The sequence below is a fragment of the Macrobrachium rosenbergii genome, chromosome 50, assembly GCF_040412425.1.
Source record: "Macrobrachium rosenbergii isolate ZJJX-2024 chromosome 50, ASM4041242v1, whole genome shotgun sequence".
Classification (NCBI taxonomy): domain Eukaryota; kingdom Metazoa; phylum Arthropoda; class Malacostraca; order Decapoda; family Palaemonidae; genus Macrobrachium; species Macrobrachium rosenbergii.
In genome coordinates, this window is record NC_089790.1 from 4,321,714 (window position 1) to 4,349,167 (window position 27,454).

The window sequence follows — 27,454 nt, forward strand, 5'->3', positions numbered from 1 at the left end:
AATGGGTGAAAATGACACTTGGTACCTTTAATGGTCAGCTCATGCCAGTGTCCTCTCGCTGTCATGAGAAATGATCAGTTCACATTTACCCCTTTAGAAATTGCTATTGAAATGGTTCACACTAATGCCAGTATACCTCCGGAGGCAGGGTGCAGACTCGGATATTAACCTGGCAAGGTTGCAAAGAAAAAATAGTAAACTCAACTGGACAAGTCAGTCGTCAGTCAGGAGTCTTGATATCAGTTACATCCATGATAAAAAACTTTATTTCACAATTAGTACAACAAAACAGCGGCACATCCATCCAGACAATGATGTGCTTTACTAAATTAACAAATTCTGATGTTTGGACTGTTTCTGTGGAGAAAATTGAAATTGTTCAGGTTAAAAATGACTCCACTTGAAAATAAAATTAACGATCAAAACAATGATTTTACAAATAAAATAGCAACTTAATTACTGACAAAGGTTTTCTATAAAAACCTGTCCAACAAACTGTCCTAAAATATTACACACAATTTACAATATGCAAAATTACCAAATCCTTTCTGTGAACAAAATTATTATTGGAGCTCCAGATGTTTCAGATTCACTTAAGATATAATTTGCACCAAAGCTTTATATATCACATGTAAACAAGACGTACAGTATTTACATAGCACATACAAAATCAGAGAACTTAGAACTATATAAATCTTTCCAGTTGAGCCTGACAAGTTTTTAGGTGTGCATAAATAACACCCGCCGAAGGATCTGCTGATGCTCCAAGCTCTGTAATGTACTCTGCCACATAGTCAAGACACTGCTCCCTTAATGCTCGTCTTAATTAAAAAAACAGGGAGAAAAAGAAAACAATTAATATACAGCCACTAAAAGCTCAGCACAGATAAAGAAAGAAAACAATCAAATTCCAAATTAACATAAATATATTTGTGTTTAAACAGTTTCAGCAATCTTTCCCTGACAAGTGCAATTTTCTAAGGTACAGTTCTTGGAACTGCTGCAACTTTTTATGTCATCAAATGTAATTTTTAAGCCTTAGTGAACTGAAGCTATAAAGTACCTTCATCCCATCAGGCTGGGAAGAGGGCGCTTCCCATAAAGGCTTGTACTAAAAAACTACTTAAAATTTCCCATATGATTACATTAGATCAAACCTCAATTTTACTTGAGCAATAATGTTTCTTGCGGATTATTCATGATTTAAACAGATCAATAGAAAGTTGGTTATAAAATAAAAATTAATAAATAAAATTTATATGGTCTGCTCTGTGGTTTTAAATTTAAAAGTATGCTAGCTCTGTATTTTTAAAAGAATGAGGCAGTGCTGAAGTTTACACTATCCAAGTTCAAGACAATTATAAGAACAAGGCAAGAATACCCAATTCTGAGTCCCAAGGACAACCTCATGATTCACTGTCTATTTGTCCGAGTTAACATTGTACAGTAAGTCTCAAATTCACGTTTCTACCACCACCAATACATAAGGGGGTCATTTCACTCAATGAGAGAACATACTGTTAAAGTTACAAGGCTTTCCTGTACTGACATTTATATTCTATGTTAAAGCTGCATGATGGGTGAAAGGGCTCTCAAACCAAGGAATCTTGTTTTCCCAATTCAAATCTAATTCTTCTCTCTTTCCCATTACTACTTCAACCTTTTGCAAGTTATATCAAGCTTCCTCCAATTTAGCTGTATAACCTCTGAAACTTACTAAATGGTGCAACAGCAGAGTTTTCCCCCCTAGTTGCACTTTTTAAACATTTGTATTTTAATTAGTTTACTTTCCCTATATTTACTTTTCCTGCCCAACCTCATTTATTCTTTACATTGTCCTGATTACTAAGAATGGATAAAACTGCTGGGACTGGAGTTCATCCCTGAAGCTAACAGAGTTGTCCACCAGATTTGTAGACACCAATAAAAAAAAATATGGCATTTCTTAGATGGTAAAAGGTCAGTACAAAACACTTATACCATACTGAAATAAATAACCTTGCTTACCATTCGTACTTAAGCTAACAATACCTTTACAAGTAATATCTATGAAACAAGTAAAAAATGTGCCGAAGTTTCTCCGGTGCAATCGAGTTTTCTGTACCGCCACTACAATGTATAATCAAGGCCACCGAAAATAGATCTATCTTTCGGTGGTCTCGGTATAATGCTGTTTGAGCCGTGGCCCATGAAACTTTAACCAAGGCCCAGTGAGTGGCCTATCCTACATTGTTGCCAGAAGCATGATTATGGCTAACTTTAACCTTAAAAATAAAAACTACTGAGGCTTGAGGGCTGCAATTTGGCATGTTTGATGACTGGAGGGTAGATGATCAACATATCAATTTGCACCCCTCTAGCCTCAGTAGTTTTTAAGATCTGAGGGCAGACAGAAAAAGTGCGGACGGACAGACAAAGCCAGCACACTAGTTTTCTTTTACAGAAAACTAAAATTACCCTCACAGACTGGCAGTAATTATAATACTTACTTCAGGTTTGGTTGTACAGATGATGGGTTTTCTGTTAACATTGATATAAGGTGAGCGGACACTCCAAGAAGGTGATAAGGAGACCTTTCAACTTCCCAAACTGTATCTCCACTTCTGTATAGTCTGAAATTAATCAACAGTAATAACAAAATATTCATAATGGTAGATTATCTGAAAATGAAACAATTGAGAAATATTGTTTTTTAAACACGCCTACAAAAGTACATTGCACTTTACAAAATACAGTCATGTAAATTATGAATATTACGCACTGCATATTTATGAAACTAAAAGGACTAATCATGGATATGACAACAGAAATACTTACTTGTGATAGATATTTATAAGTTTGCTTACAAGAATTCCACAACTTTGTAATGCTGTGACTACCCAAGGTTTCTGGACTTTCAACTGAACAGATTTAATCTCACACTCTCTGATGATATGCTCTGCAAAAAATTTCACAATTACTGTGATATACTTCACATGCCTAGGTTTATTTGCATACGGCTTTTATGATTTAACAAATATTCTAATATGAAGCTCTAAACATCATATCCTACTAAACATGAGAAACATCATATCTTACTATACATGAACTTAAATTCTAAAAAATCAGTTTTGTGCTGCAACTGTGCAGACAAATATTAGAGCACAAAATCATAAACTTGAATCTAAAGAAATTAATAGTTTACTCACCCAAAGGAAAGTAGTTAGGATTTGTAGAATATATCCGTGCAAGAGTTTTAATTTTACTGGCCAGAATATCTATTCGTGTTTCAACTGTAGCAGAGAGCGACCTATCCAGTTCTGTCTCAATTATTTTTGTCCAGATAAGCTGAAACGAAGGAAACATATGCCAGTATGGTAAATAATAATTTGCTTTACCACAAACTGTTGGTCATGTGTGTGTCCACTACAGTCCAGTGAGGCTCCCAAGCTCACCACTCTTCTTCATCACAGAAAAAGTACAGGTACTACTACAGAATGCTAATCAGATCTTCACATAAGTGAAGATCCAATTAGCATTCTGCAGTTGCACCTCTACTTTTGTGTAATAGACAAAGAAGGATTATAAAATATTCATCAAATATCGACTAGTTTCTCAAAACAAATTTCAAAAAGAATAATTACCTGGACCAGTTGGGGTTCAGAGTGTCCAGCGCAGTGAACAATAGCCAACTTGCATTCCCATAGCGACCATGGTTCAGCAAACTTCTCATACAAGGTAGTTAAAGTCAGTAAAGATGAGTTCAACTGAGCAATTACATCTGCACTGGCTCCATCAGACTGCAGGGCATCTAGAATCTGTGTAAATAGGATTTTTAATAAATCTTTCAGGGATACAAAGTTAACCATATCAATGACAACTTCACAACTAAAGCTATTTATTATACCATATCCCAAGATATATTGTACCAAATATAAACAGAATGCAAACAATAATGGCATACCATTAACTGTACTCTAGCCACAGATTTCTTTTCTTCTAGGTGTAGCATAAAATCAGAGTAACTTGATGCAGTATTCATCTCACAGGAACTCAAACACATTATGGCACGAGACAGGTACTCTACACGTACATGAACTGGGGTGTCCCTGATAAATAGTCAACAAAATCTTTTGTATTTTGAAATTTAAAATTAATAATGTTCCAGTTATTTCACTGATAATTTTTAGATTACACTGTAGTTCTTTTTAGAGGTACAGAACTACACTGAGTATACACCTCAGTAGATTAAGCTAACAGGAAATTAATGTTAAGACTGACTGAATAACAAAATTAACAAGCTAACACTATCAGATCTCTTTAAAAAATTATTTATCACAAACCCAGTGTAAGTTTATGAGTTACACATGAATGCCAGGCACATCATTCCAAATGCAATAGAAAAAGATATTCAGATAGGCTGTAGCATGCACCTATGTCCCTTGGGTCCTTGGTAGTTAAATGAATAAATGAACCTTTCTTTTGTGTGTTCCAATACTGGTACCTGACATGTAAATATCACATTTCAACTATGGTAGATTTGTATGAAGTCCTTCAGTAATCTTATTTTCCAGTTTGTAATTTCATTAAAGTTATATCTTCATATTTACATTGATTATTCTGGAGCTGTACTAAGGAGCTGTAAGAGAATGTACCGGAGTTATCTGATCATCTTTTTTCTTCTACAAATGGAATGACACATGTGAGATATTTTTAGGCTATATTGAATTAATAGGTTTGTAGTAACTGAATTACTTTTTTATTACATTTTCAAGCTAAATAAAGTTTTCTATTAAAAAATCAATAAAAACTACACAGAAGTATGTCAGTACTGTACTATAAAGCCATTTATAAAGTATTATTTAAGCACAGTACATAATACCACATATAGAAAAAATCATAAATTTTCCATAAATAGAATATACACCTACCCAATCTGTTCAGCTAACAAAAGAAGTGTTTTAGCAGCCTTAAAATAGTCTTGGTTTCTTTCATAATATCTCCAAAGAAGCTGGTGAAGTGGTGCCTGTCCATTTGATCGTGTGAGGAAATTTTCAAGGTACGGGGATGATATTGCCAGTAAACGCTCTGTTCGATTAGTGTCAACCAGCCACTGGTAGAGAGTGACATTTGCTAGTTCGTCATTACTACTGACAATTAGATTCATCATCTGAAAAAAAAAATACATATATAACATCACAAAGTCATCATCATATTTTTTCATCAGCTTTTCCCTCTACGGGGTTAGATGTTCATTAAGTTGTTTTAAAACTGTCTTGTGTACTTTCTACCTGAACTCATCAGTTCTGTGTCTTAATCCATACCCCCTTTACCATAATTTCCTAAAGATTTCTGTCCTGCCACTACCATGTCTGCTACTTTTCTGACTAGTTGTTCCTCATCCCTTCTCATCACATGTCCAAATATCTCACATTTTTAGATTTCAGTCTATTTTCCCATCCCTGGACACCAAACCTCCCCATATGAATCGTAACATTCAACACATTTTTCAAAATCTTCATTTCTTCTACACATTTTTCAAAATCTCCTTCATTTCTTTGTCAGTGCCCATGTTTCTACAGCATATATGTGTTCCAGGCCTTATTTGACCAATCTAAGCTTATCATTTCTCTTCTAATGAGATAGATATTTTTATTACCTAGTAGTTTTCCTGTCTTAATTTGACTCAAGCAGCAGTTAGTCTTTTGTACTTCCATTTCAATCTCTGCTTCAGTTCAGCATATTCCCAGGGTAACATATGAACTGTGCTTTTTCCGTCACCATAAGCTTTGATTTGGATATGCTGATTTCCAATCCTCTCCCCTGTTCTGCTCTTCCACCTTGTAAACATTTTTAATCCAGTGTCTTTCCATTTTATTTGCAAATTTAACCTCATAAATTCACTCTCACCATTGGACTTTTCCACTGGAGGCAGAGGAGGAGGGTAGTGTTAAAAATGTTTTCTGCTATATCTAAGCTGCTTTTATTTTCACTTGTAAAGTACAGAAGCATAATTATTATATTTTTCCTGCTGTCATAGTTGCATGTTTTTTCCTTGACATTCCCTTCTGCAACTGGGATATGAAGTGGTGGTTCTACATGCTCTGGGGTCTTCTATGCCATCAAATATGCTAGTTTTATCTCGACATAAGATTATTCAATGATTATGAGGAACAAATTTATAAACCTAATTTGAAGAGCATTACAGTATATGCAAACATAAAAATGAGGCAAGGGCTGGTTTACAAGCACGAACAGTCATGGATAGTTCACAGTTACTAAAATGCTGAAACTTTTAAGTATAACTTACTTGATTGGCATACTGTGTAGCATCTGTTGAAGGTAATGTTGAAGGTGGTGGTGTCGGGGGTCCAGGACGAGATGGCACACTTGGAGATGATGGTGGAACTACTCCAGCACCAACCAACTGATTAAGTTGGTCCATAATTACTCTATAACATTCCATCCTGAGGAAATATTCATGTGTTAGCCAGCTAACAATTTACAAAGAGGTAGGTATCCATAAAAACTAACAGAATGATAGGAAAAAAAACTGACAGAGCAGAAAAATTTCTTTGAGAAATCACACAAACCCGCCTTTAACCACCATCAAGACAGTACTGTAGTTTAAAATGATCAAAAAAGGATTTTATTGTGAATTTGCCATAAAAATTAAAGCTATATAGAGTAAAGATGGAGATCAAGGTGGGAAAAGAGCAAATGGAACAAATGAAAAGTGAACAACATCAATGCTACTTCAATTCCATCTGTGCTATGTGACCCCCATAAAAGTTATCCTTAATTGTAAATTTACACATGAAACTTAATTTGACATCAATATATATGCCATTTCCTAGTCAATAAACCACAAAGAAGAATTGAAACAAAACCTAAGAACTTTGGAAAATGGAAATATTAAAAAAGACATATGCAATACTAATTATAGTCCAGTGGATTACCTTGAAGTAAATGCAACATAGCCCTGGTGGTCTTCAGCTGGTTCATTATTCTTGTAATAATGCAATGCAATTCCAGTTGGGTCCCTCTGACCAGCAACACTCAAACACAAATCAACAATGGCTTCATATGCTCCACCACTGGCTAATTGACTGCTGATTCCAGCTACATTAACATGATGGCCAATTTGCTTGCAGAGCTGCAATTAGTTTAAAATACAATATAAGCAAATAAAAAATAAATTAATACAATAAAACCATGTTCTTTTAACATGTGGTGTCAAGTAATCAGTACAGTAAATCACATAATCAAAAGCAATTCTCCATCAAGGTTTCAAACCAGAAATAACCAACGACAAACAATAAAAATCCATCTTCTTAAAAGAACTTTCTATTCTTAAGTCATTTTCATACTATACCAATGTTAAATAATGTGAATAAGGCCTTCAATTGCTTGGAAAGAGACCATCTGTCATCATCAGAGAAAATCTACCTAGGATAAATGTATAGTTGAAAAACATAGCAAATGAGATACAAGTTGTATGGTTATTCTAGACCTTTATCCAGTTTCAGTAAAAATACTAGTAAAATGTTACAAACAATACTACTAAAGATCAACTGACATTTGCAATCCTCACTTCTACCATTTTGGTAATCAGTCAAGACATATATAACACAGAATAATATTAAGGATTATTAGTCACGGATATGAACATAGAAAGAAATGAGATGCAGGGATGCATCTCAATCAATGGACATTCTTAAAAAGAATTACAACTTTAGTATTATAAATAGTACTTGATAATGTCAGCATGGGTCCTGTGGCCACCAGAAGGGTTGGAAGACCCAGACATAATTGGACGAGAACAATAGGAAGGGCGGGTGGAGATCCGTGGAAGATGAAGCACAAGAAATACATTAGAGATAGAATTTTGCAGGGCCACAATTTAGATGGAAACATCTTATAAGATCTACTTCAATGAATACTCATATCCTCAAGAACATGTAATCCTCATGAACTTTTTTAAATGAAAAGGTTTATGAGACTAGCAACTTTACACCCTTATCTAGCCAAGGTAAAAGAAAATAATTAAAAAAAAAGTGAGGGGAAAAAGTGGGGTCCAAGACACTGAGAAGAAAAGGGTCACCCCTTCAATGAGGCAGGGTTATATGAATCATGGGAAAATGAAAAAACAAGCTCGACAACAGAGGGAAAGAAGTCAACAAGGTCGACACTAAGCATTGTTGATTTTCACAAGTAAATGACCTGGCAGGGGTTCTATTGCCAGCAAAGCGAGGAATTTTTGTTTTCATTTCAACAAGGACCTGGCTTATAAAACCAATGCTTTCTGTAGTGTCAACCAAAAATATCAGAGCTGACATAAAGCAGGTCTTCAAAGTACTGTACGATCAAGATTAGAAATAAGTGCTCAAGTGATTGATATATTACACAGGTCCCTACTTTGCTAACAAATGCTGACAATTCCGGTTGGTATACCTCTGGAAACTCAACTATTTCTCTTATCTTAAAAGCATCTCGACTTTTGCTTTACAAAAACCAACCAATTTAATTTATCCAGTAACTTGCATAAGCCATTATTAACTTATCCAACCAGTAAAGTTGAGAAAATAAATTAAGACATAAAATGAATAATTAGTGCATATGAGGAAATACTGTGTAACTCATTTATGTTAATGAAATATTTATACATATTTTTTACCTTGGCTACTATCTAAACTTCATTCTTTGCCACAAGTGGGAACTGCTGGGTTCTCTACTACCATTTGTTATATAAGAAAGAACAAACAGAACTACTGGTTTCAGCATATGTATAGCATGTGACAGCTTTAAAACTTTTTCTGCAGGTGTTACTGATCAAACTTATTCATAACCTTTTTTAGGTTTCTGGCAAGCTCTCATATTTCAAAATCATATAAATCAGTAATACAATACTGTACTTTTTCATTTCAACAATACAGTACCAAAGTGAGTTTCAGTAAATACAACTTATCTGTACAACTTACCGAGACTGCTTCCTTGAAGCCATTTTCTTTCTCTATTTTGTTATTGCTTGCCTTTGCAGCCAAGATAATTTCGTTTGCCTTTGCAAGCTTAGCATCTTCTACTCTATACAAACCAGGGCATATGTCCCTCAAGCGTAGCGATATTGCATCAGCTGATGCATTATCCCCATGATACCTGCAAATTAATTGAATGTGTGTGTGACACAATATAGTAAAAAAATTAAAAACTGCCTTTCATTCAATATGAGAAACAGCATGGGTAAAAGTTATATACTCTGAAAAGATAAAAAATATAAATTTGCACTTACAAGGTAACTCATATTACTTTGACAGACATTTCTGTGAATTTGAGTGTCATATAAAATAAGAATAAATGATCAAATTATCCAATAAGCTAAAGAATCCACTATAACCTACACCATTTATGGATAATCATCATCACCTTCAACATTTTTAAACTTGAGTTTTTTGCGTATGGGATTAGAAATAAAAAGTTTTCTCACCTCTCTTCAGTCCTGTGCACATTCAACCTGAATTTCCATCCATGTCTTTCTCGAAAACTTCCTGAACCTTCCCAATGTCCTTCATCCTACTCCTTCCATACCTAATACTATACTTCTCTAAATGTCTACTCCCCACCCTTTCTCATCACATGCTTAACCTACCTAACTGACTTTGGACAAAGCTCTCAATAACTTCATGATCTTTTCCATAAACTATAGCAATGAATCTCAAGCGATTTTTGTTGCCTTTCATGAAAGCAAAAGATATGCAATAAACCAAATATGTACAGTAATATACTGTAGCTGTGGCATGACTGTCCACTTTGTAAGTATGTTTGCAATAAATCAAGTTATGCTTACAACCCACCTGCAAGGCTTTTTATGTATCTGGCTTTCAGAATATGGTATAGGCTACAACTGGTTATTGTTATACAATATATTCAGTAATATACAATATATTTTGTAGAAAAATCCTAAATAAACATAACACTCAGCATTCCAGATACATAAACTTACCTGTCCAAAAGAGCCATAATAAGAGCCCGACACACTTCCCGTCCTGACAAGATGAGATCACGTAAGCTCATACCTCTCAATTGTTCTCGTATCTCCTGCAAACAAAAAAATAAAAAAATTACCAATATATAAATTACTTACTCATTCAACTGCATAAGTCTACATCCAATACTATCAAAATCTTAAAATACTGAACCAGCTCTAACCCCAGCCACTTGAATACACCAAAACAGTGATGGCCAAGGGAATTTTTGATAAATCATGGCTGGCAGTATACACCATACACAATACTTCATGATCTTTTCGAATGTTTCTGTTTGGTGGTATGTTAACTTCAGATAAACTTATTATCAAATCCAATGAACATGAAAAAACATATAACAATGTATTTTTAAAATAAATAAATGAACTAAAAAAAAACACAGTACTAATCAATATGCCATAACAGCCAAACCCACGGTATGTAATGAACTGGAGTCAGTTGAATGCAGTCACATATCAACCAAAACAAAGCTGTCAACTCGTGAGTGGTGCTACCGTAATTTTGTTTTATTTTTTCATTTTCATAATTTTGCTAGTCTAAATAGGGGTGCATCTTCAAAGATGGGATGATACACTACATATATTAATTTACTTAATTTTTTAATATACTGCTTTTTTATATCTGAAGTAACCACTACAAGGAATGCGTCTGTGAACTGTTTTTGATGACAGATATTCTGCAAAATTATTATTTTGGTGAATCTAAAAAGAAATTTTCTGTTTCAAGGAAGTTATCAGGTACTAATGAGCATTTCTTTTTTTTTTTATGATTACATTCATAGCCTGTTTCTTTTCAGTAGGTTAGGTCAGCCATAGTAGGAATTCCCAATACTTGGCAAAGCATGGGAGGGGAGTTACACCCCTAAACCATACAGCTGGAAATAAAATCAGTTGTAAAAAAAAAAAAAAAAAAAATTTTAAAGAATCATTGCCATGACAAATTTGTATGTGAAAATAGGATTTGAACAGTGTTAAAGATGGAAATGATATGCTTTTGAAGAAGCCCTCCAAAACTTACTTTCTGAACAGCAGCTGTGATGGTGTTGAAGTTGTGAGTTGTCAGCAATGTAAGTAATCTCAACACTTCTAGAGTCTGACCCAGTAAGGACCTTAAGGCCAACAGGGATGCTCTCTCAGAACCATCTCCTCCATATCTTGTAATGTTTAAGCTTGTGTTTGACCTGGAATATGAGCCACTTGAATTCATAAGCTACCAAAAATATTAATGTGTGTTGCCTTAGTGTTAATCAAGGAGGTTAACCTATTTCCAAAATATTCTTTGTTACATATTTTGACACCAGCTTTTTGTCATTCTGCTGACCAGCTTGACAAGTTGACCAACAAAACTTCAAAAATATTTACTAGTACAAAATTTAGAAAATAAAATTCTTCTGTTATATTTGAATTTTCTATTTGCTTTCTTTAACCTTGTTGCCTTTTATTTTTTAACCATCCAGCCATGTAACTTTTATGGGATACAATTTGTAGCCGAGAAATGGTAGCCATCTGTAACACACAACAATCTTTTCATTCAATTATATCATGCACCTAGATTGGAAAATATTCTAATTCTATCATGAAAATTAGCCCATTCATGACTAAAGAGATAAACAAAATAAGCTTCTTGATCTTTCATTAAATTTCCATATTTTAATTTGAGGAAACCAAGTTAATAAGCATAACCATTCTGGATAAATAAAGAACAATATCAACACAGTGGTATAGTCATCTATGAAATGAATATAATAAATGAAGAGGAAAAACAGACAATCATATACAATATTGGATGACTAATGGTAACCAAAACACAACAATTTCACTTGTATACAGAAAATGAGGGCTGAAGGTGAAATTATGATTATTCTCTCTTCTCAGAGTACCATTTCCCACCACATAAATTCTCAAGAGAATTATTCCTTAATTTTCTTGCTGGTTGGGCCCACATATTTTTATGCTAAGGCAGTAGTTCCACATGATTCTCCCATCTCAAGATACGTTTCCTTTATGTATGTGGAGACTCCGAAATCTCTTTTATGTTGATTCTTTTAGGAAAGCATACAGGTACATTTTCCCCTTTGGCTATCAAAATAAGACAGCTTTGACACCCTTCATTTCCTTTCTATAATTAATAACACAAAAAATCATTACCACTCACTGCAAACAATTAAATAACATATGCAAACTTACGTGCTGAGGGAATGCACAGAAGAACCACCTTGGTTTGTGAGTAAGAATTTGGCTAGAAGTTCAACCTGATTTCCCAGAAATCCAAATTCCTCAGCATTCATACAGCTCACAACCTACAGACATTATAAAATACTTGTATAAAAAATATATAAAGTCAATTTCAGAGCCAAAACCATAGGAAAATTTTAGTGTTTTATAAAATAAAAAAAACTATAAGTGCATGAAGATCGTTGAATCTTGTTCCTACATATTTTAGAAACTGAGTCTAGTTACTTATGCAAATACCCAAAGTATAAAATTATACATAACAATAATTACATAAGTTAATTCAAACTTAATTTCTTCTCACTATTTGGCAACTACATAAATATAAAAACTAGATGAAAATATGATGTACATTTGCAAATTCTCATCTTGAGAAACTCATCTGAGAACATTCATATTTCAAAAGGTCATCAAACATTATACCTTACAATTCAAGAGTATTAGTTTTATAAAAAAAAAACTCATTAAAAGTAGCTTTCTGAAGAATATAAATACAAAGCATCCCTTGCACAAATAAGAATATCTCAACAATGGAGAAAACAGATAAGAAAATCTTGAAAAAACACAAATATTGCTTCAGTAGAACTATGCTTAACTCTCATTAAGTCATAGCCCTTTGTTAGCCGAACCGGTTGAGCTTCAGACTGTCGCTCGATGGACCGGAGTTCAATTCCCGCGGCCGGCTGATGAAGAGTTAGAGGAATGTATTTCTGGTGATAGAAATTCATTTCTTTCTATAATGTGGTTCGGATTCCACAATAAGCTGTAGGTCCCGTTGCTAAGTAACCAATTGGTTCTTAGCCACGTAAAATAAGTCTAATCCTTCGGGCCAGCACTAGGAGAGCTGTTAATCAGCTCAGTGGTCTGGTAAAACTAAGGTATACTTACTTTACTCATTAAGTCATTATATTTTACTGTACATTATCATTATTATAAAGTACCTTAACAAGATCACTATGCTGGCCCCAACGATGCAATAATCACTGTCTATGGTATTTAAAATAGCAAACCACAAGAAAGCTCTGCTCAAAAATAACAATACTTGACAAAAATGGCAACATCTTCCCAATGCCTGCCATACAACACTACCTCTGAAAGTAAACTTTTTGGGTTCTGCAGTCTTGGTAAACTATCCAATAAAAACAAACATAATCATCATCGTCACCTTAGCATAAACAGTCACTAGAAATCCTTGCATTAGCTAGCCTTATAGAAACAACCTGTTTACGTTCAGCGTTAAATTGGGTTTCCAGCAGTTAAAGAAGTGTCAGCAATATTGAAGACCTTGTAAATAAGCTACTTGCAGGCTATATGAATGCAGCATCTTAGGTGCAAGTTTAAATGACTTTGAAGCAGCATGTATGGAAAACACTTACCACTGGTTTGCCATCAACAAGCATTTCCCTAGCAACTGGAGTGCCCCATGCTGGACGCAGTATTCTTGCCATGAACAAGTACAAAGCATTGTGTAGAGGCGAGAACATTGTATCTTGTATTGTTGTATTCTGCCCAATTATCGGTGTTGATACTTGAGTAGGTTGAAAATCTGTAATTAAAGTACTGCAATTTGTAAAACTTTAAACAATAAGTTAAAATAAGTAACTAGCTTACTACACTGTTAAAATTCAAAAGCCATCAGCTGTGGCTTACTTATTTTTTTTATTAGTTAGGGGCTTCATACTCAGGGGTGGCAAAAACTCATTATTATTATTATTATTATATAAATACTGCAAACCTAGTTTAAAATGATTAGTCATGTTTTCAAAACCTTACTAAGCTTTCCTAAGGATTTGGTTTAACTGATTACAAATGACTGATCTATTGTTAACACTAAGTTTATAAATGAAAGTGAAAAACGGGGATAGTTATAGATGCATATGTTATCTATCTAATTATGGCATAATTCATCAAAATTCCTTAAATTTTTGGGGATTCCCCTACAAACCTGACCATATGAATTTTTTTCAGTATTTTGTTTATTAGAATAAATTAGTATAATCTTTACTGAAAAAAATACTCTGACAATGCACAAATGGCACCTATTTCTACCTTCCAGAGGCAACATAAAATTTACCACTGTGATACATTAACCTACATTCAGCCTTCAAGACTTTAAAAGCTTTTATTTCAAAATACAAGTTGCATAACTCAAAACTTTCATTCCTTCCTTCCAATTTCACTAAAAATCCAATCACAATATGTTTACACCTGTCCCACTGACAAAAAAAAAAAAAATTTGTTTTATTCCCAAAAAAGTTCAGTAATACATTAAATTTTTATTCAACAAATGCTTTTCACAAAAATCTCTAGTCATTTGTTCCAGCCTTAAAAGTACTAGATTTCTGGCTCTCTGGATCAGTTAAAGTATACTAAATGGAGGTCCAAAGAAGGTCATTGTAATGTTAATTTCATCCTTACAGAACTAATAGCATAAGAATATGCAATTGTTGGTTTCTCAGACACATGAACTTTTCATTGGAACCTAACTAATTGGCATACGCAATTTTTTAATGCGCGACATTTGCAAAATCCTTGAGAAACACTAGAGAAGTGTTTATGTTTAATTTTTGAAGTAATTTATAAGTCTTCATGCCTGAATGTTTAAAATCTGTATGAAAAATGTATTACAGCATTTTCGTTTTTGTACATGCATAAATATGATACAGAGGTAATTACAACATGTATAGTTAGTGTACTTTTACAAGATGTGATACCCATTCACTAAAGTTACTGCACTTTTCAAAGATGATACCCCTGCAGAAAGTGTTTGTTTAATTTTTGAAGTAATTTATAAGTTCTCATGTTTTTAAGTGTAAAATCAGTATGGAAAATTTTTGTTATTTATATTTTTGTACATAAATAAGATTCAAAGACAGTACAGTTACTGTATTATGCCCATACGTATTTCTCTCTCTCTCTCTCTTCATATTTAGTGCTCACACATTTTTACAATTTCTAATTTCTCTGTACGTCTTTATCTCTACAGTACATTATTTTAGATTGATTGAATTTTACCAGTACCCTCTACAAACATTACATACATGTTTTATTTTATTGAACTGTACCTTCGTAATGGCTGTGACTTATGATGTTTACCTAGTGATGCAAAAGAAAATGGTTATCCCATTAATTAGGGGTAACATTAGTATACATACTTACCTAATATAAATGCTCTAGTGTGGCAAATGCAGTACCCATTACGATAATGTACTCCACTTTTACATCAACCATTTGTTTCTTTTTTAAGGGTAATGTATTAAGCTAATCTTTAAATGAAATTACAGTAACTTATTATTTCATTTAAAAGTTAGCTTATTACTTTGGGAGCATGGGCCACATTTAGCAGTTTAAACTCTAGAAATAAGCCTTTAGTATTAGAATTTTTAGTGACTGTACCAAACTAACGCGACTCCTCGCCTTTACGAGGGTTCTGGAACCTAACATCATGTAAGTTTGAGGTGTTTATCAACACTTACTGTAGGTTGTGGGTGTTTGAAGTGGAAACACAGGTGTTGCTGATACTGGTGCCGCTGGTGGAGCGTTAGCTCCATATAAAAACAAGGCTCTTGTAGCCCATTCAGCTACCTGTGGGATAAAAAAGGATGTCACATAACATTCATAAATTTAAACAAATTTTGAATAAATAAATTTACCTTCTTGTACACAATTTTTCTAATTTTTTTTTCTTTAACCATTATGTTCAATCTACTGTCTATCTAGGTTTAAGAAGTATCATACTCTCAGAACTAAACTACAGGTATAAGATTACAAAACATTACCCCACCTGTGCATTCTGATTATTAGCTTCTGTAGCCAAAATAATGGCAGTTGCACAAGCCTGGGTTGGGGTCATTGCAGAGAAAAAGTCCTTGATTATAGATGATTCTGCCCCACCAGCCTCTTCCAATAGCTGTCTTAGTTGATCTACAGGGCGCTGGAAAGTGAGAATGTGAGCACCATTTGCGGAAAGTAAGACTAGTTGTCGTGGAGCCTGCTGGTGTTGCGTGACAAGCAGAGGGGGTTGTGTTCCCTGAAATAAAGATAGTTTCCATGACAAACTTCATATTTTATAAAGAAATGAAAGGAAAATTGGCATCAAGATTTCCTCTGAATAATATAGAGCTTGATAGTGCCCTTATTGTTCCACAATAAACTTTATTATACTATATACCAGAGAAACATTTATGCAAAATATTCAGAATATTTCTTTTTCCTGTGAGCTAAATGTACAGTAGACTAGAATATTAATAGTATTTTTTTCAGATTAATAATAAAAAAAAATTTAGAAATTAATTCAAATTTTTCTTGCATTCATTTCAGGTTCCAGTTTTTCATCAGTGAGGGTCATACCTTGTAAAATGTTCAGAACAGATTATAAAGTGAATGTTCCTTTCCTGAGATGTTTAAACTTAATTGCTGAGTAAATTACCAACAAGCTTTTGTTTAACTTACATAATACTATGTAGTTCAGTGGTTTTGATGTTAGTGTTAGGTGAAAAGAGACCACTGTACAGTTCTTTATGAATAAAATGCATTAAAGAGAATGTAGCTTGGTTTTGTAGTTTCCTCCTGGTATAATCATGAGTAATGTAGTGATGTGATGTTTCTTGCAATTGTAAGTTATACTGATTATGTACTTTATGCTGATCATCAGCCAGACCTCCCTATACTAACGAAATTAAGCAGAAAGTCCTTCGAAAATCCCTACTTCCTCATATCTATTCTCAAGGTCACAATTTATACTAATGTAGCCGGCGTACACAGAGTGTATCACCTAAAAATCACCAGAACCTGACGTTCTTAGCCTTGATTCCAGTGGAGGGACCCTAGGAGAAATATATGTACAGTACTGTGATAGTAGCACACAACCATGAAATACCAACAAGCGCCTGTACACAACTGGCAGCCAGGAGAATTCTGACAAGAGCTAAAACATTCAAAACACACCTGGTAGAGAACAAGTGTACTAGACAGTCATCCAGGCACCCATTCGAGATTCTGTTTGAATGCCAACTCAGCTATCAGTGCGGAGATATAAGCTAACTTTAACAGCATGCAAGATTCATCCCAAATAATATGAAATTACTGCCTATTTAAAGATAAACAAATTTTTGTAACTTTATCAATCATAAATGTCTGAACTTTAAGCCACTTACCTGAGCTGTTGGAGGGTTGAGAGCAGAGCACCATAACTGGGGTGTAACATCAGCCAGAGCCCACACATATCCATCAACAGCATGAGTGCTCTGAGACTCTGCCAGAGTTGGATGATACGGGTACTGGTCACTGCTCATTGTCCATATAGTATCTGCCTCATTGCTTTCATTGGAACACAGCACACAAGTTCCTGTAATTTACTTCAGTCATTACTGGATAACAGATGTAAAAAAAAATATAAATCTACAAAATCTTTCCAATCCCTTGGGTTGAATTTAAAGCATTACAGTATTCTACAGTTCTCTAAAGTTTGTTCTACTCAAGAAAACACTTTAACCCACCAAGCCTGTGTCATTAATAGTTTATATGATACATTTCAAAACCAGTGAAGAATGGACACACTGAGGTACACATCATTCATCCATCATTCTTACACAATGTAGCAGGTATTAGGTCCTCTATTTTATGCAAAACATCAGTCTTACTTTTCCAGGCTTGTGTTGTGAACAGTATTAGTATAATGTCAGGTGTATAGTCCTTTAACTAGTACTATGTTTACACTATAAACCGACATCTTAATATTAATTCTTTTTTCCTCTGTCTGGAAACCATTACTTGAAAACTGGAACTGACAATTTTCTCTTTAACTCAAAATGTAATGATAACACTGAATGATATCTGAAAGTGCATGGAAATCAAGAAATGTCAACAAATGAGTGATAAATGAAATTCACTTGAACCAAATGGAATTCTTGAACTTGTTTTAATTTCAAGGATAAATATTACTTAATGGAATTCTTGAACTTGTTTTAATTTCAAGGATAAATATTACTTAAAAGTTTCAGTCACTTGGAAATTATTTAAAATTCCTTGATATTTGCCTTTTTCTTATTGTTTTTTCAAATTTTTGTTTTATGAACAATAAAGATCTAAACTGAAAAAAAAGTGATGCTCAAATCACTCACTATAAAGTAGAAACCTAGCAAATTCTTAGCCTAACTTTCATTACCCTGACTGCCTTTGGATTCTAATTAGCACTGAGACATCACACACCAACTTCAGTATCAGGTAGGTAGTCCTAATCCTTCTTTCAGGATTGGCATCCTTCAATAACGAAACATCAGTAATCAGACATCGCATGCTATGAGTACAGTTCTCTGTTATGTCTAATCTCAGGATTTCAACAACTTACAGCTACAGTACAGACCCCTTACTTTTACAGCATTCGCAAGATTTTGAATCTACAGTTGCAAGTTTCTACTCCTTGGAGAACTGGGTTATCTTACTGATCTCATGTAATGAATTACAAGATTTTTTTTATAGAAAAACACTCCTTCCTACACTGTAATTCAGGTTACATAAATGACAGGTTTGTCATAGAAACCTAATTTCTCTTGAACTCACTTTTTTCTTTAATACAAGGTGAACTTACAATAATAGCTAACCCTCCCAACCCTAATAATTTCTAGACTACATGAAAAGCAAGGTTTTCACCTACTCTGAACCAAAGGTCCACAGGGATGTATAATCTCCTTTTGACTCTGGATTTGTGGAGATCACAAATGTAGGCTATGTAAATGATTGGTTTGTACTGGAAAAATATATTTTGTTTCCAAATAAATTCCTTTTCTTGCACAGTGAAAACACTCACCATGAAATGATTCTTTTTTCATAATACATAAACATACAAGTGCATAAAATATCCGAGATGAAATTTACTTAAAATATATATAAATGAATGAAAACATGCACGAAAGTTGTCACATTTACAACACTGTACATGACTTATCACAAACATTAATGGTTATAATACTTCTCTGAATAAATGGTAAAATCACTTACCATGTGAATAAAGGGCTTTGTGGACTTTTGTTGGTCGATATACAGTGGCATTGGCTGCAAACCCAGGAGGAAGACGCACATGCAAGAGCAAAAGTTGTGAAGGACGCTGACCAGGTCCACCATGTATATTGACAGTTGTATAGTAAAGCCGTACTCCTGTGCCTGAAATGTTAACGAAGATAAGCTGATTGAGCAATTTAATATTAAATTATCTGGTGTCACAACAACTAGTTACCAACACCAAAAAACATTAGAAAAATCAATATTTTTCTGATAAGTTAATAAAAAATTGTAAGGTTTTGAATTAATTAAAATTTCTGAGCTGAGGCTGAAACTGAAAAATCTGACATTTTTTTTTATATGTGGGCCTGTGAAATTTCACTGAATATTCTGGTAAAACTGAATTTCTTCCACTTTCCTTTTATTTCATTCATTGACTAAATTTTCATCATCAGCATGCACAAATACAGTAACTCTTTAATTTTTCGATCACTGAGAACTGACTATAATTTTTTATAATACTAGGCAAAGCTTCATGTTAATACCAGGTAGTTTTATGACCAGTTGAAATATCTCTTAAACACCCTTCCTTGTTAACTTTAATTTTCATTTTACCTAATGTTGCAATGAATTAAAAATCCATTATAAATAGAACATTAAAACTTCACTCTATGGATATAGAAGGCATTCCCAGTGCCATAAAGGGTATCCCATGAGCTGAATGCAAGACAGTTTCTTACCTGTGACAACTACCCATAAAGGGTATCCCATGAGCTGAATGCAAGAAGTTTCTTACCTGTGACAACTACCAAATGAATATGCGGAGACTCATATGTGCTAATAGGGCAAAGACTCACAACGCCCTTGAAATTTGATTTATCAACAGTTCTGTAAAGGAGTAAAGAACGAAACAGATTTTAGCCCAAGAACCTTTTACATATCAAAGGCTATCCATAATTCATTTTGCCAAACCTTAAAAAATATATTTTTTCCATAGGGTTACCACTTGAAGAGTGCCATCTGCAGCTTACCTTTTTCTGATTTTATGATATTTATCTTACTTTAGCATCCACCTTTCAGTGGTCTCATTAAACTAATTAATAATAATGAAAAGATATTCAAAAGAAAGTTTCCTGAAGCCATTCTGTTGGCTGGAAGGTCTTTGTATGAATGGAAGTCATTTCACATGCAAACTCAACTTTCCTTACTTTGCAGCTTGGAGAGCAGCATTCATTATGTTGTTGTGAGGAACTGATACAACCCTGCATGTGCCCTTGCCATCGGCATCTAAATCATAAACTGTGATGGTACCTTTGTCACTAAGAGTATACAATATATGTCTGGTGTCATCAACCTCAACCTGGAATTTAGAAAGAGTATTATTATTATTTATTATTATTATTATTATTATTATTATTACTACTGCTACTACTACTAGGTTTAACAAGACCAGCTAATTACACTTCCTATCAAAACTGCATGACTGAAAAGATATAATATATATAACAATTTAAATGGCATGACAACCATTCCTCTACAAACATTTCTCATGTCACCTTCAAGAGAGGCAATACTGAACCACTTAAGAACTATGCATGAAGGTCATCTGGAACACTCCAATATACTAAAGACTGGTATAAGTCCTTGCTCAAAACTGGAAGATATTCTTCCTCCAAACAAAACAAGAATTTCCTGGATGATGAGTAGACTGGGATGCAGAGATAAGCACCAAGCAGAGTTACAGATGCAAGACAGTCACCCATACCCCTTAAGGACTGTCTGACTAGCTCTACCATCTCCATCCTGAAGGGAGGTCAATGGAAGAACTTTGTTCAATGGACTGAGGCTGAGTCTTTGAAATTACTGCCTCTACCTTGCCATCCAAAGCTTTAAAAATGTCCAAGCTGCCTGCATGCATTCCTAAATCTACAGGAAGCAAGATCAGAGGAGGACTTGTTTCTAGAAAGGGAAGTGTGTTACAAAGTCAAGTCTGTTACAAACTTTGTACACATTTATCCCACAAGACATCAGCAAGAATGTCTAACTGCCATTGCTAAACATAATAGAAAGGTCTTATTACCAGTGTTGTAAAGAGAATCTTCAATTTAAAGTCAGTGGCTGAAGCATTCTTCCTTGGTCTATGAGACATGTTGTTTCTTGTAGGCAGGCACCAGACCTTAATGCATTTCTATTTCACTACATTTTTATAAGTTCACATACCTGGCTTATAGGATCATCTTCAGAAAAAGCGAGGAAAGGTAAGATGTATGACAACGTTGATCTGGTGTGATTAACCTTCTGACACTTCCGAGTAAACCACCCATCTTCTGCCTTTGATTGAAAAACATTGTTGTAAATTATATAAAATAAACCATTGCAATGGTAAGTCTAAATAAGCAGAATACAGTAATTTCCAAAGCTGAACAAAATTTGTTTAAAGTAGACATACTTATCATTATGCATTTTACACCTGGAACTTTCCCAAGATACAATAATTAAATACTGTACATGCATCACTAAAACACAAATATATACAGCAGAGTATAATAAGGTCAGCCTCTAGCAATCTACTGTACTTTATATTCCATTAAGTCTTCATTAGGATTTCAAATACACAGCCCAAATTTCACCCAACAGAAAATGACAACATCCCTCAAGAATGATCTTAATTTGAACATCCTTACTTGGTAAACAAGTTCATAAAGGCATCCATCCTTTGCTCCCATAAACACACGGCCATCAGCCGTGCCTGTGATGGTGAGAATATACGAGCCGTCTGCTGGTACAGAGAAGAGTGGCTCAGGTAACAAATGCATCCCAGAATAACCATCAACTGAAAGATTGGCGATAATTCAGTTACTGCAGATACCTCTAGCAATACCAAGAAGCTAACTTAAATATTTATATAAATTAGTCAGAATCAGTAAATCCTAAAAAAAAAAAATATACAGAACATATATATTATCTTTCAGAACAAAATGCAAATTTCAACACAATGTATGATGAAAATGATCTTGGTAGGAAAAAGGGGATCCATTATTCCATGAAGTTGAATTTTCTAAAGGCACACAGGAATAATCAACTTCACACTAAGTGCATTGTAACAATAAACTTCCACAATTAACAGTATGGAAAAAGCACATAAAGGCTAAGTAATTCTTACCTGTTGACTGTGAAAATGACACCCCTAGTAGGACAATTTCTGAAGTTGTTGTAAGACACAGCAGATGTTCAATATAAGACTTGAAGACACCTTTCTTAGGCTTGACTAACCCAACACTGAGAATGGTTTCGTGAAGGCCATCAAAATATGCCAAATCACTTCTGTAAATCAAAACAAGGAAAAATCAACTGTTACCAAATTCAAATCTTGACAAAATGCATGCTCTCATTTAGCTGAGTAAAACAGAGTTTCACTGGACGCATCTAACTCTAAATACACAACAGGGATATTTAGTTCCAGCTGCATTCAATTGTTAAAACATGTCTAGATAGTATAAGAGGTATCATTCTGCAGTTACTCTATCATAACCTGGTGTCTTCCATATAAGTTTCTTTATTACTGATGCCTCTTCAAAAAGGAGAATTCGATCATAAGCACATTTAGGTCTTCCTTCCAATGTTGTCTTCCTTCATGTTGTTACTAACCCAGAATTACTTACCCATCTTCATAGATCCAGACATATATGTCGCTATCAATTGTGAGCCATGCACGATTAATCTCAGGGAAGAGACCCATCATACAATTACATTGCATATCTGAGTAAAAGTCAAGGCAAATACTGAAATGAATCAACAATTTTATCAATTAAACATAGCATATCCAGTACAGTGGGTTCACAACACCAGCTGATATATCAAACACTACTTCAGTCTTACACAGACGGGCCTTGAATAATCAAACCTAAATAATTCATGCAAGAAAAGTATGGAGGAAGCTTTAAGCGGTTCAGTTCATGAAAATATTTTGCATGCTGTATTTATACATATACTGTACTAATAAAAATCTATAGTAATTCATACAGAACAGGCACTTTTGATATTTCAAAGAATTTTAATAAAACTATCAAGTCAAGTTTTTACTCTCAGTATGGTATCAATTTCTAAGATCCTAAGACTGAGGCATTCAGCCAGGAGGTACAGAATACAAGAGGAGAAAGAATCAGAGATGGAATAAAAATACAGTATGCTCCCACTGTGAGACAAAAGGATACGTTGAAAGTGATGCATGAGTTCCGATGGTAGAGGTACTTTGCGTGTTGTGTGCAAATGGCGACTCGTTCTCACATCACCACTTGAGGGATAATCTGTTTCACTTAGGCCACTAACAGTTGGAAAATCTGACAGAAAAATAAAAATAAAAATATTAGAAAACCTTCACTAACAATACAAATCTAATACAGTTTTTTGCAGTGAGATACATAACATCTTCTGCTGAATAAAGAAACTGCTAGAACTAAAAAAGATTTCTATCTACAATTAAGATTCCAATTACTGTAACAATTGTTCCCTAGTTGTACACATGTAACAATTATTCCCTAGACATAGACAGATGTTCAACCTTCGATTTTTAGTTGCGAATAAAGAACACAAACAAAAGCTGTATAATTTACTAATCCATTTACACTTACTTTGTGGAGTCACTCTAAGCATGTCAAGTAGAGATGGAAAACTTGAATCGTAATTTAGGTGTTTGTCGACCATACGTCCAGCGACTTCAAGATCCTGAACCACTCCATCCCCCCCTCCATCCCCACCTGTGATGCCAAGGGTTGTGCTTAATGTATTTTGCTGCATCTGAAAAGAACAAAGATTACTAATATAAACAAATTATGATAATCATGAAATCATAGTGATTAAGTAGGATATACAACTTTCAATTTCAAATAAATGGCTTGATAAAATTTTCCTACAAGTTATTACAGTATTTATCACAACAAAGAAAAAATATACAATACAGTCCCCTCAGTCACTTTGTAGTATCAGAAAATATCAAATTTCAAAGATAATTTATAAAAGTATTCCCAGCAGAAGCTGGAAAAGATCACAGAAGCTAGGTAACATGGCAGATAACTGGTGGCAGTAGTCCATCAAAATTACAATCTTCCTGAAGAGAGTCTTGTAGATGGTCAAACACGAGGCACTGTGACTGAAAAGAGCATGTTAGGCTACAGCTTAGCCTATAGTAATCTACATACTCTCATTCAGTCTATAGTAATCTACATACTCTCATATATGTAGACCAATAACTTTGTCTAATTTAGTCTGGATCTGCCTTATTTCATTTGCAAAAGAATTTTTACTTAAATACCACAACCATTCAGCGCAGTGTTTAATATCAGCCCCTTAGGAAGGAACATTAAAACATGAACATGATGGTAATTATCATGGTAAATAATTTTCACATTAACCACGTTTAAGAGCATGGCAAAATAATCCATTCCTGAGTAGGACTGCGATGGAATGGAATATATAAAAGGCCAAGCACTGGGACCTATGAGGTCATTCAGTGCTAAAAGGGAAAATGAGAGTCAAAAGGTTTTAAAAGTGTAAGCTAACAGGAGGAAAACTCTGTTACACAATGAATAAATTGTCAGTCTAGGAGAGGGCTGAGGAAAGTAAGATGGAAGAAAGAGAATATGAAAGGAGGGGCAGTAAAAGGAATGAGAGAGGTTGCAGTGTGGGGCCAAAGGGAGGCTGCAAAGAACCTTTAGTAATGCCCAAGCGCATCCTACTTCCCCAAGGAGGAGAGCTGTATCAGGCTAAATTAAAATAATACATAGTTTGCAGTATGGCAGATCAGCATAGCCTAGGCGGCAATATTTTATAAGTTGTTAATACATGATATGAAATTGTAACCTATATTTTTGAAAAAAGAACTCATTCTTGATATTTTGAACCCCATAAACACTATGCGCAAATGATAAATTAAAAATTTTGCAAATTACGACTTATAAGGTAAGACAATATTGCCTCCGCCCACCCCCCCCTCCGTAGCTAATACGGCAAAATTATAAACAGTAAACGTACACCCCTGCGTTACGTTAGGTTGGTATTTTTACGTTCCTTAAATGCCCTATCATTTCCTGGCCATTTCTGCATGAAAAACCCAAGATGGTTTTTCATATAAAAATGGCTGATTGGGGTCTTATTGACAACTTATTAAATTTTACAGCCTAACCTCTCGGTCTCATCATCTAGACTAGCCTACACCTGCCATTTTCAGGTCTTCCTGTCAAAACCTGGTTCCCCACTGAGGCCTATAAACCACCGTTGGTTTAGAGGGTTTATTAAAGGGGCCATGTTACGGTAAAACGAAATTCTCGGCGTCCTCTGAGGTAGACTTGACTCTGAGCCCAAAACATAAAAACAAACAACTGAGGATTACCAATGTTTTAGGATAATGAAAATGATTTTCATATATACTACTGCTCATACTGGCCTTCTTTAATGATATGCAGGAATAAAAGAAGACGCCATAAAATAAGCTTAAGCTTACGACTCGTTCTTTTAAGCTTGGGCTACAGTAATCTAACCTGAAGCCCTGACATGGACGACCTATGATGCAACGCAACCCTTCTTCTTTACCAAAATCTCGCCATTTAACTTAGCATAAATAATCAACTGGTGAATATATAACCTTCTACGTCCACAATATCCGAGTAAGTGATCGTATCTTGTGGTAATTCTCCATTTAACCGATGACACTCACCGTTCATTCGTGTCCGCGCCACAGTAGTATACAAATATCACATGGAATCGTTCGGTTGCATTCGTTGACGTTTACACATGAAGACGTGTTTGTTTTTGCCTTAATATCGTTATCCTTAATAATTATATTAATTAATCTCTTAAATTTAAAGTTATGTAAATGAGTCGGTGATTAAATCATGTCGTGATTACCGAGAAGTTTGGTTATTGGTGTTAAATTCTGGTTTTTTGGATCAACGTTTCGGACACAGTCAATTTGGAATTTTTTTTTTAATTGTTTATATGAACAGACGCCTTGGAATATTTATGAATAACATTTGCTGATCGTCGTTGTTAGAACATGCAGAGATATTTTCATGGCATTAAGACCAAAAATATTTTTGTTATGAAAAAACAGAACAAAACTGGCAATCTATTCATCTTAATTAGACGTATTTCTTTGTATACCACTATCACTTTGCCAGCGTTAAGCTGCCTAAGCTTGATTTCTACATATCAATATTAAATTGTTAATTTTTAAGCAATTTGCATGTTTGGTTGCTGCTCGAAAACTTTCAAGCCTTTTTTGAAGGGGGAAAACAAAAGAGGATCGTTTATCATTTAGAACCCAAGAAAGGTATTGAAAATATATTCTACGGACTGCAGTAACCCTATATGGTAATGATTCGTATATAGTAAAACAAGAGGCAGAGCCCCAAAAACTTAACAATTCATACTAAATTGAAGGAAAAGAAATGTTGGCACATGCACAATAGAAGAATAATCAATGTGTGTTAATGAAAATCGATGAAACTTACAATTAGTCTACATATAATCTACGGCATTTTAATGATTTCTTCATGTTCCTCGTCATATCCTTTGAAGCCCTGACTTCGTTATTTAAATAATTTCATGTGTTTAAACCAGAAAACTACTTAAAAGTATTATTGGCATTCAGTTATCATGCTGTTTGCAAGTATTTTGAGAATATGGTTTGCAGACATAATTGTAAAGTTTATGGGTTATGCAGATTGGAATTTTACAAAACAAAATACTGTATAAGAGTAATTACCCAACTAATACCGAGTGGGTGACTATGTAATGTGATCACATGCAGGTAAGCAGCCCGTGGATCAGTCAATCAGTCAGCATATGCTTGAGTACAGACGTGGAGGACAAACTGCCCTCCTCTTATCATATGGGCACGAATCTATTGTGAGTCCTTTGGGATGGGCCAATGCTCCAAGCTCCCATCTGTAAGGACCTCCATGAAGAACCATGCCCAAAGGAAGCCAAACAACCATGATAAAGGACTCATTGTCAAACAGACTGCAAAAGCTGTGGGGCACCTTTTGTTGACTGTGCTATATATAGCAATATTCGGTTAAAGCTATTAACAGGCTCACTCCTCCTCATAAGGGTATGCAGAAAAATATCCAAAGTTATTTCGGAGGCTGGAACAAGTCTGTGAAAGATTTTTACTGTTGCTGTTTTTTCTTTTTTATTATACGG

General features: G+C 34.5%; 1 protein-coding gene across 3 annotated transcripts; it reads right to left on the bottom strand.

Moving 5' to 3' along the window:
* Positions 1–248: 248 nt before the first annotated feature.
* Positions 249–26,175, bottom strand: Nup154 (nuclear pore complex protein Nup154). Of its 3 annotated transcripts, none has more exons than XM_067093435.1 (27): positions 25,965–26,175; positions 23,884–24,049; positions 23,467–23,592; positions 22,915–23,011; positions 22,416–22,576; positions 21,937–22,085; positions 21,473–21,583; positions 20,461–20,612; positions 20,049–20,140; positions 19,253–19,414; positions 17,410–17,600; positions 16,038–16,283; positions 15,730–15,838; positions 13,630–13,799; positions 12,209–12,321; positions 11,040–11,202; positions 9,980–10,074; positions 8,961–9,135; positions 6,939–7,135; positions 6,290–6,446; positions 4,911–5,149; positions 3,944–4,088; positions 3,624–3,797; positions 3,189–3,327; positions 2,818–2,938; positions 2,490–2,612; positions 249–821 (listed from the first exon to the last, which is right to left on the bottom strand). In XM_067093435.1, exons 2-27 carry the CDS (start codon positions 24,047–24,049, stop codon positions 686–688), a joined length of 3,909 nt encoding a protein of 1,302 aa, XP_066949536.1. In that variant the 5' UTR covers positions 25,965–26,175; the 3' UTR covers positions 249–685. The 3 variants fall into 3 exon arrangements, with proteins under 3 accessions (XP_066949536.1, XP_066949537.1, XP_066949534.1); XM_067093436.1 differs by having other exon boundaries at positions 25,893–26,013; XM_067093433.1 differs by lacking the exon at positions 25,965–26,175 and adding an exon at positions 25,789–25,920.
* Between the last annotated feature and the right edge of the window lie 1,279 nt (positions 26,176–27,454).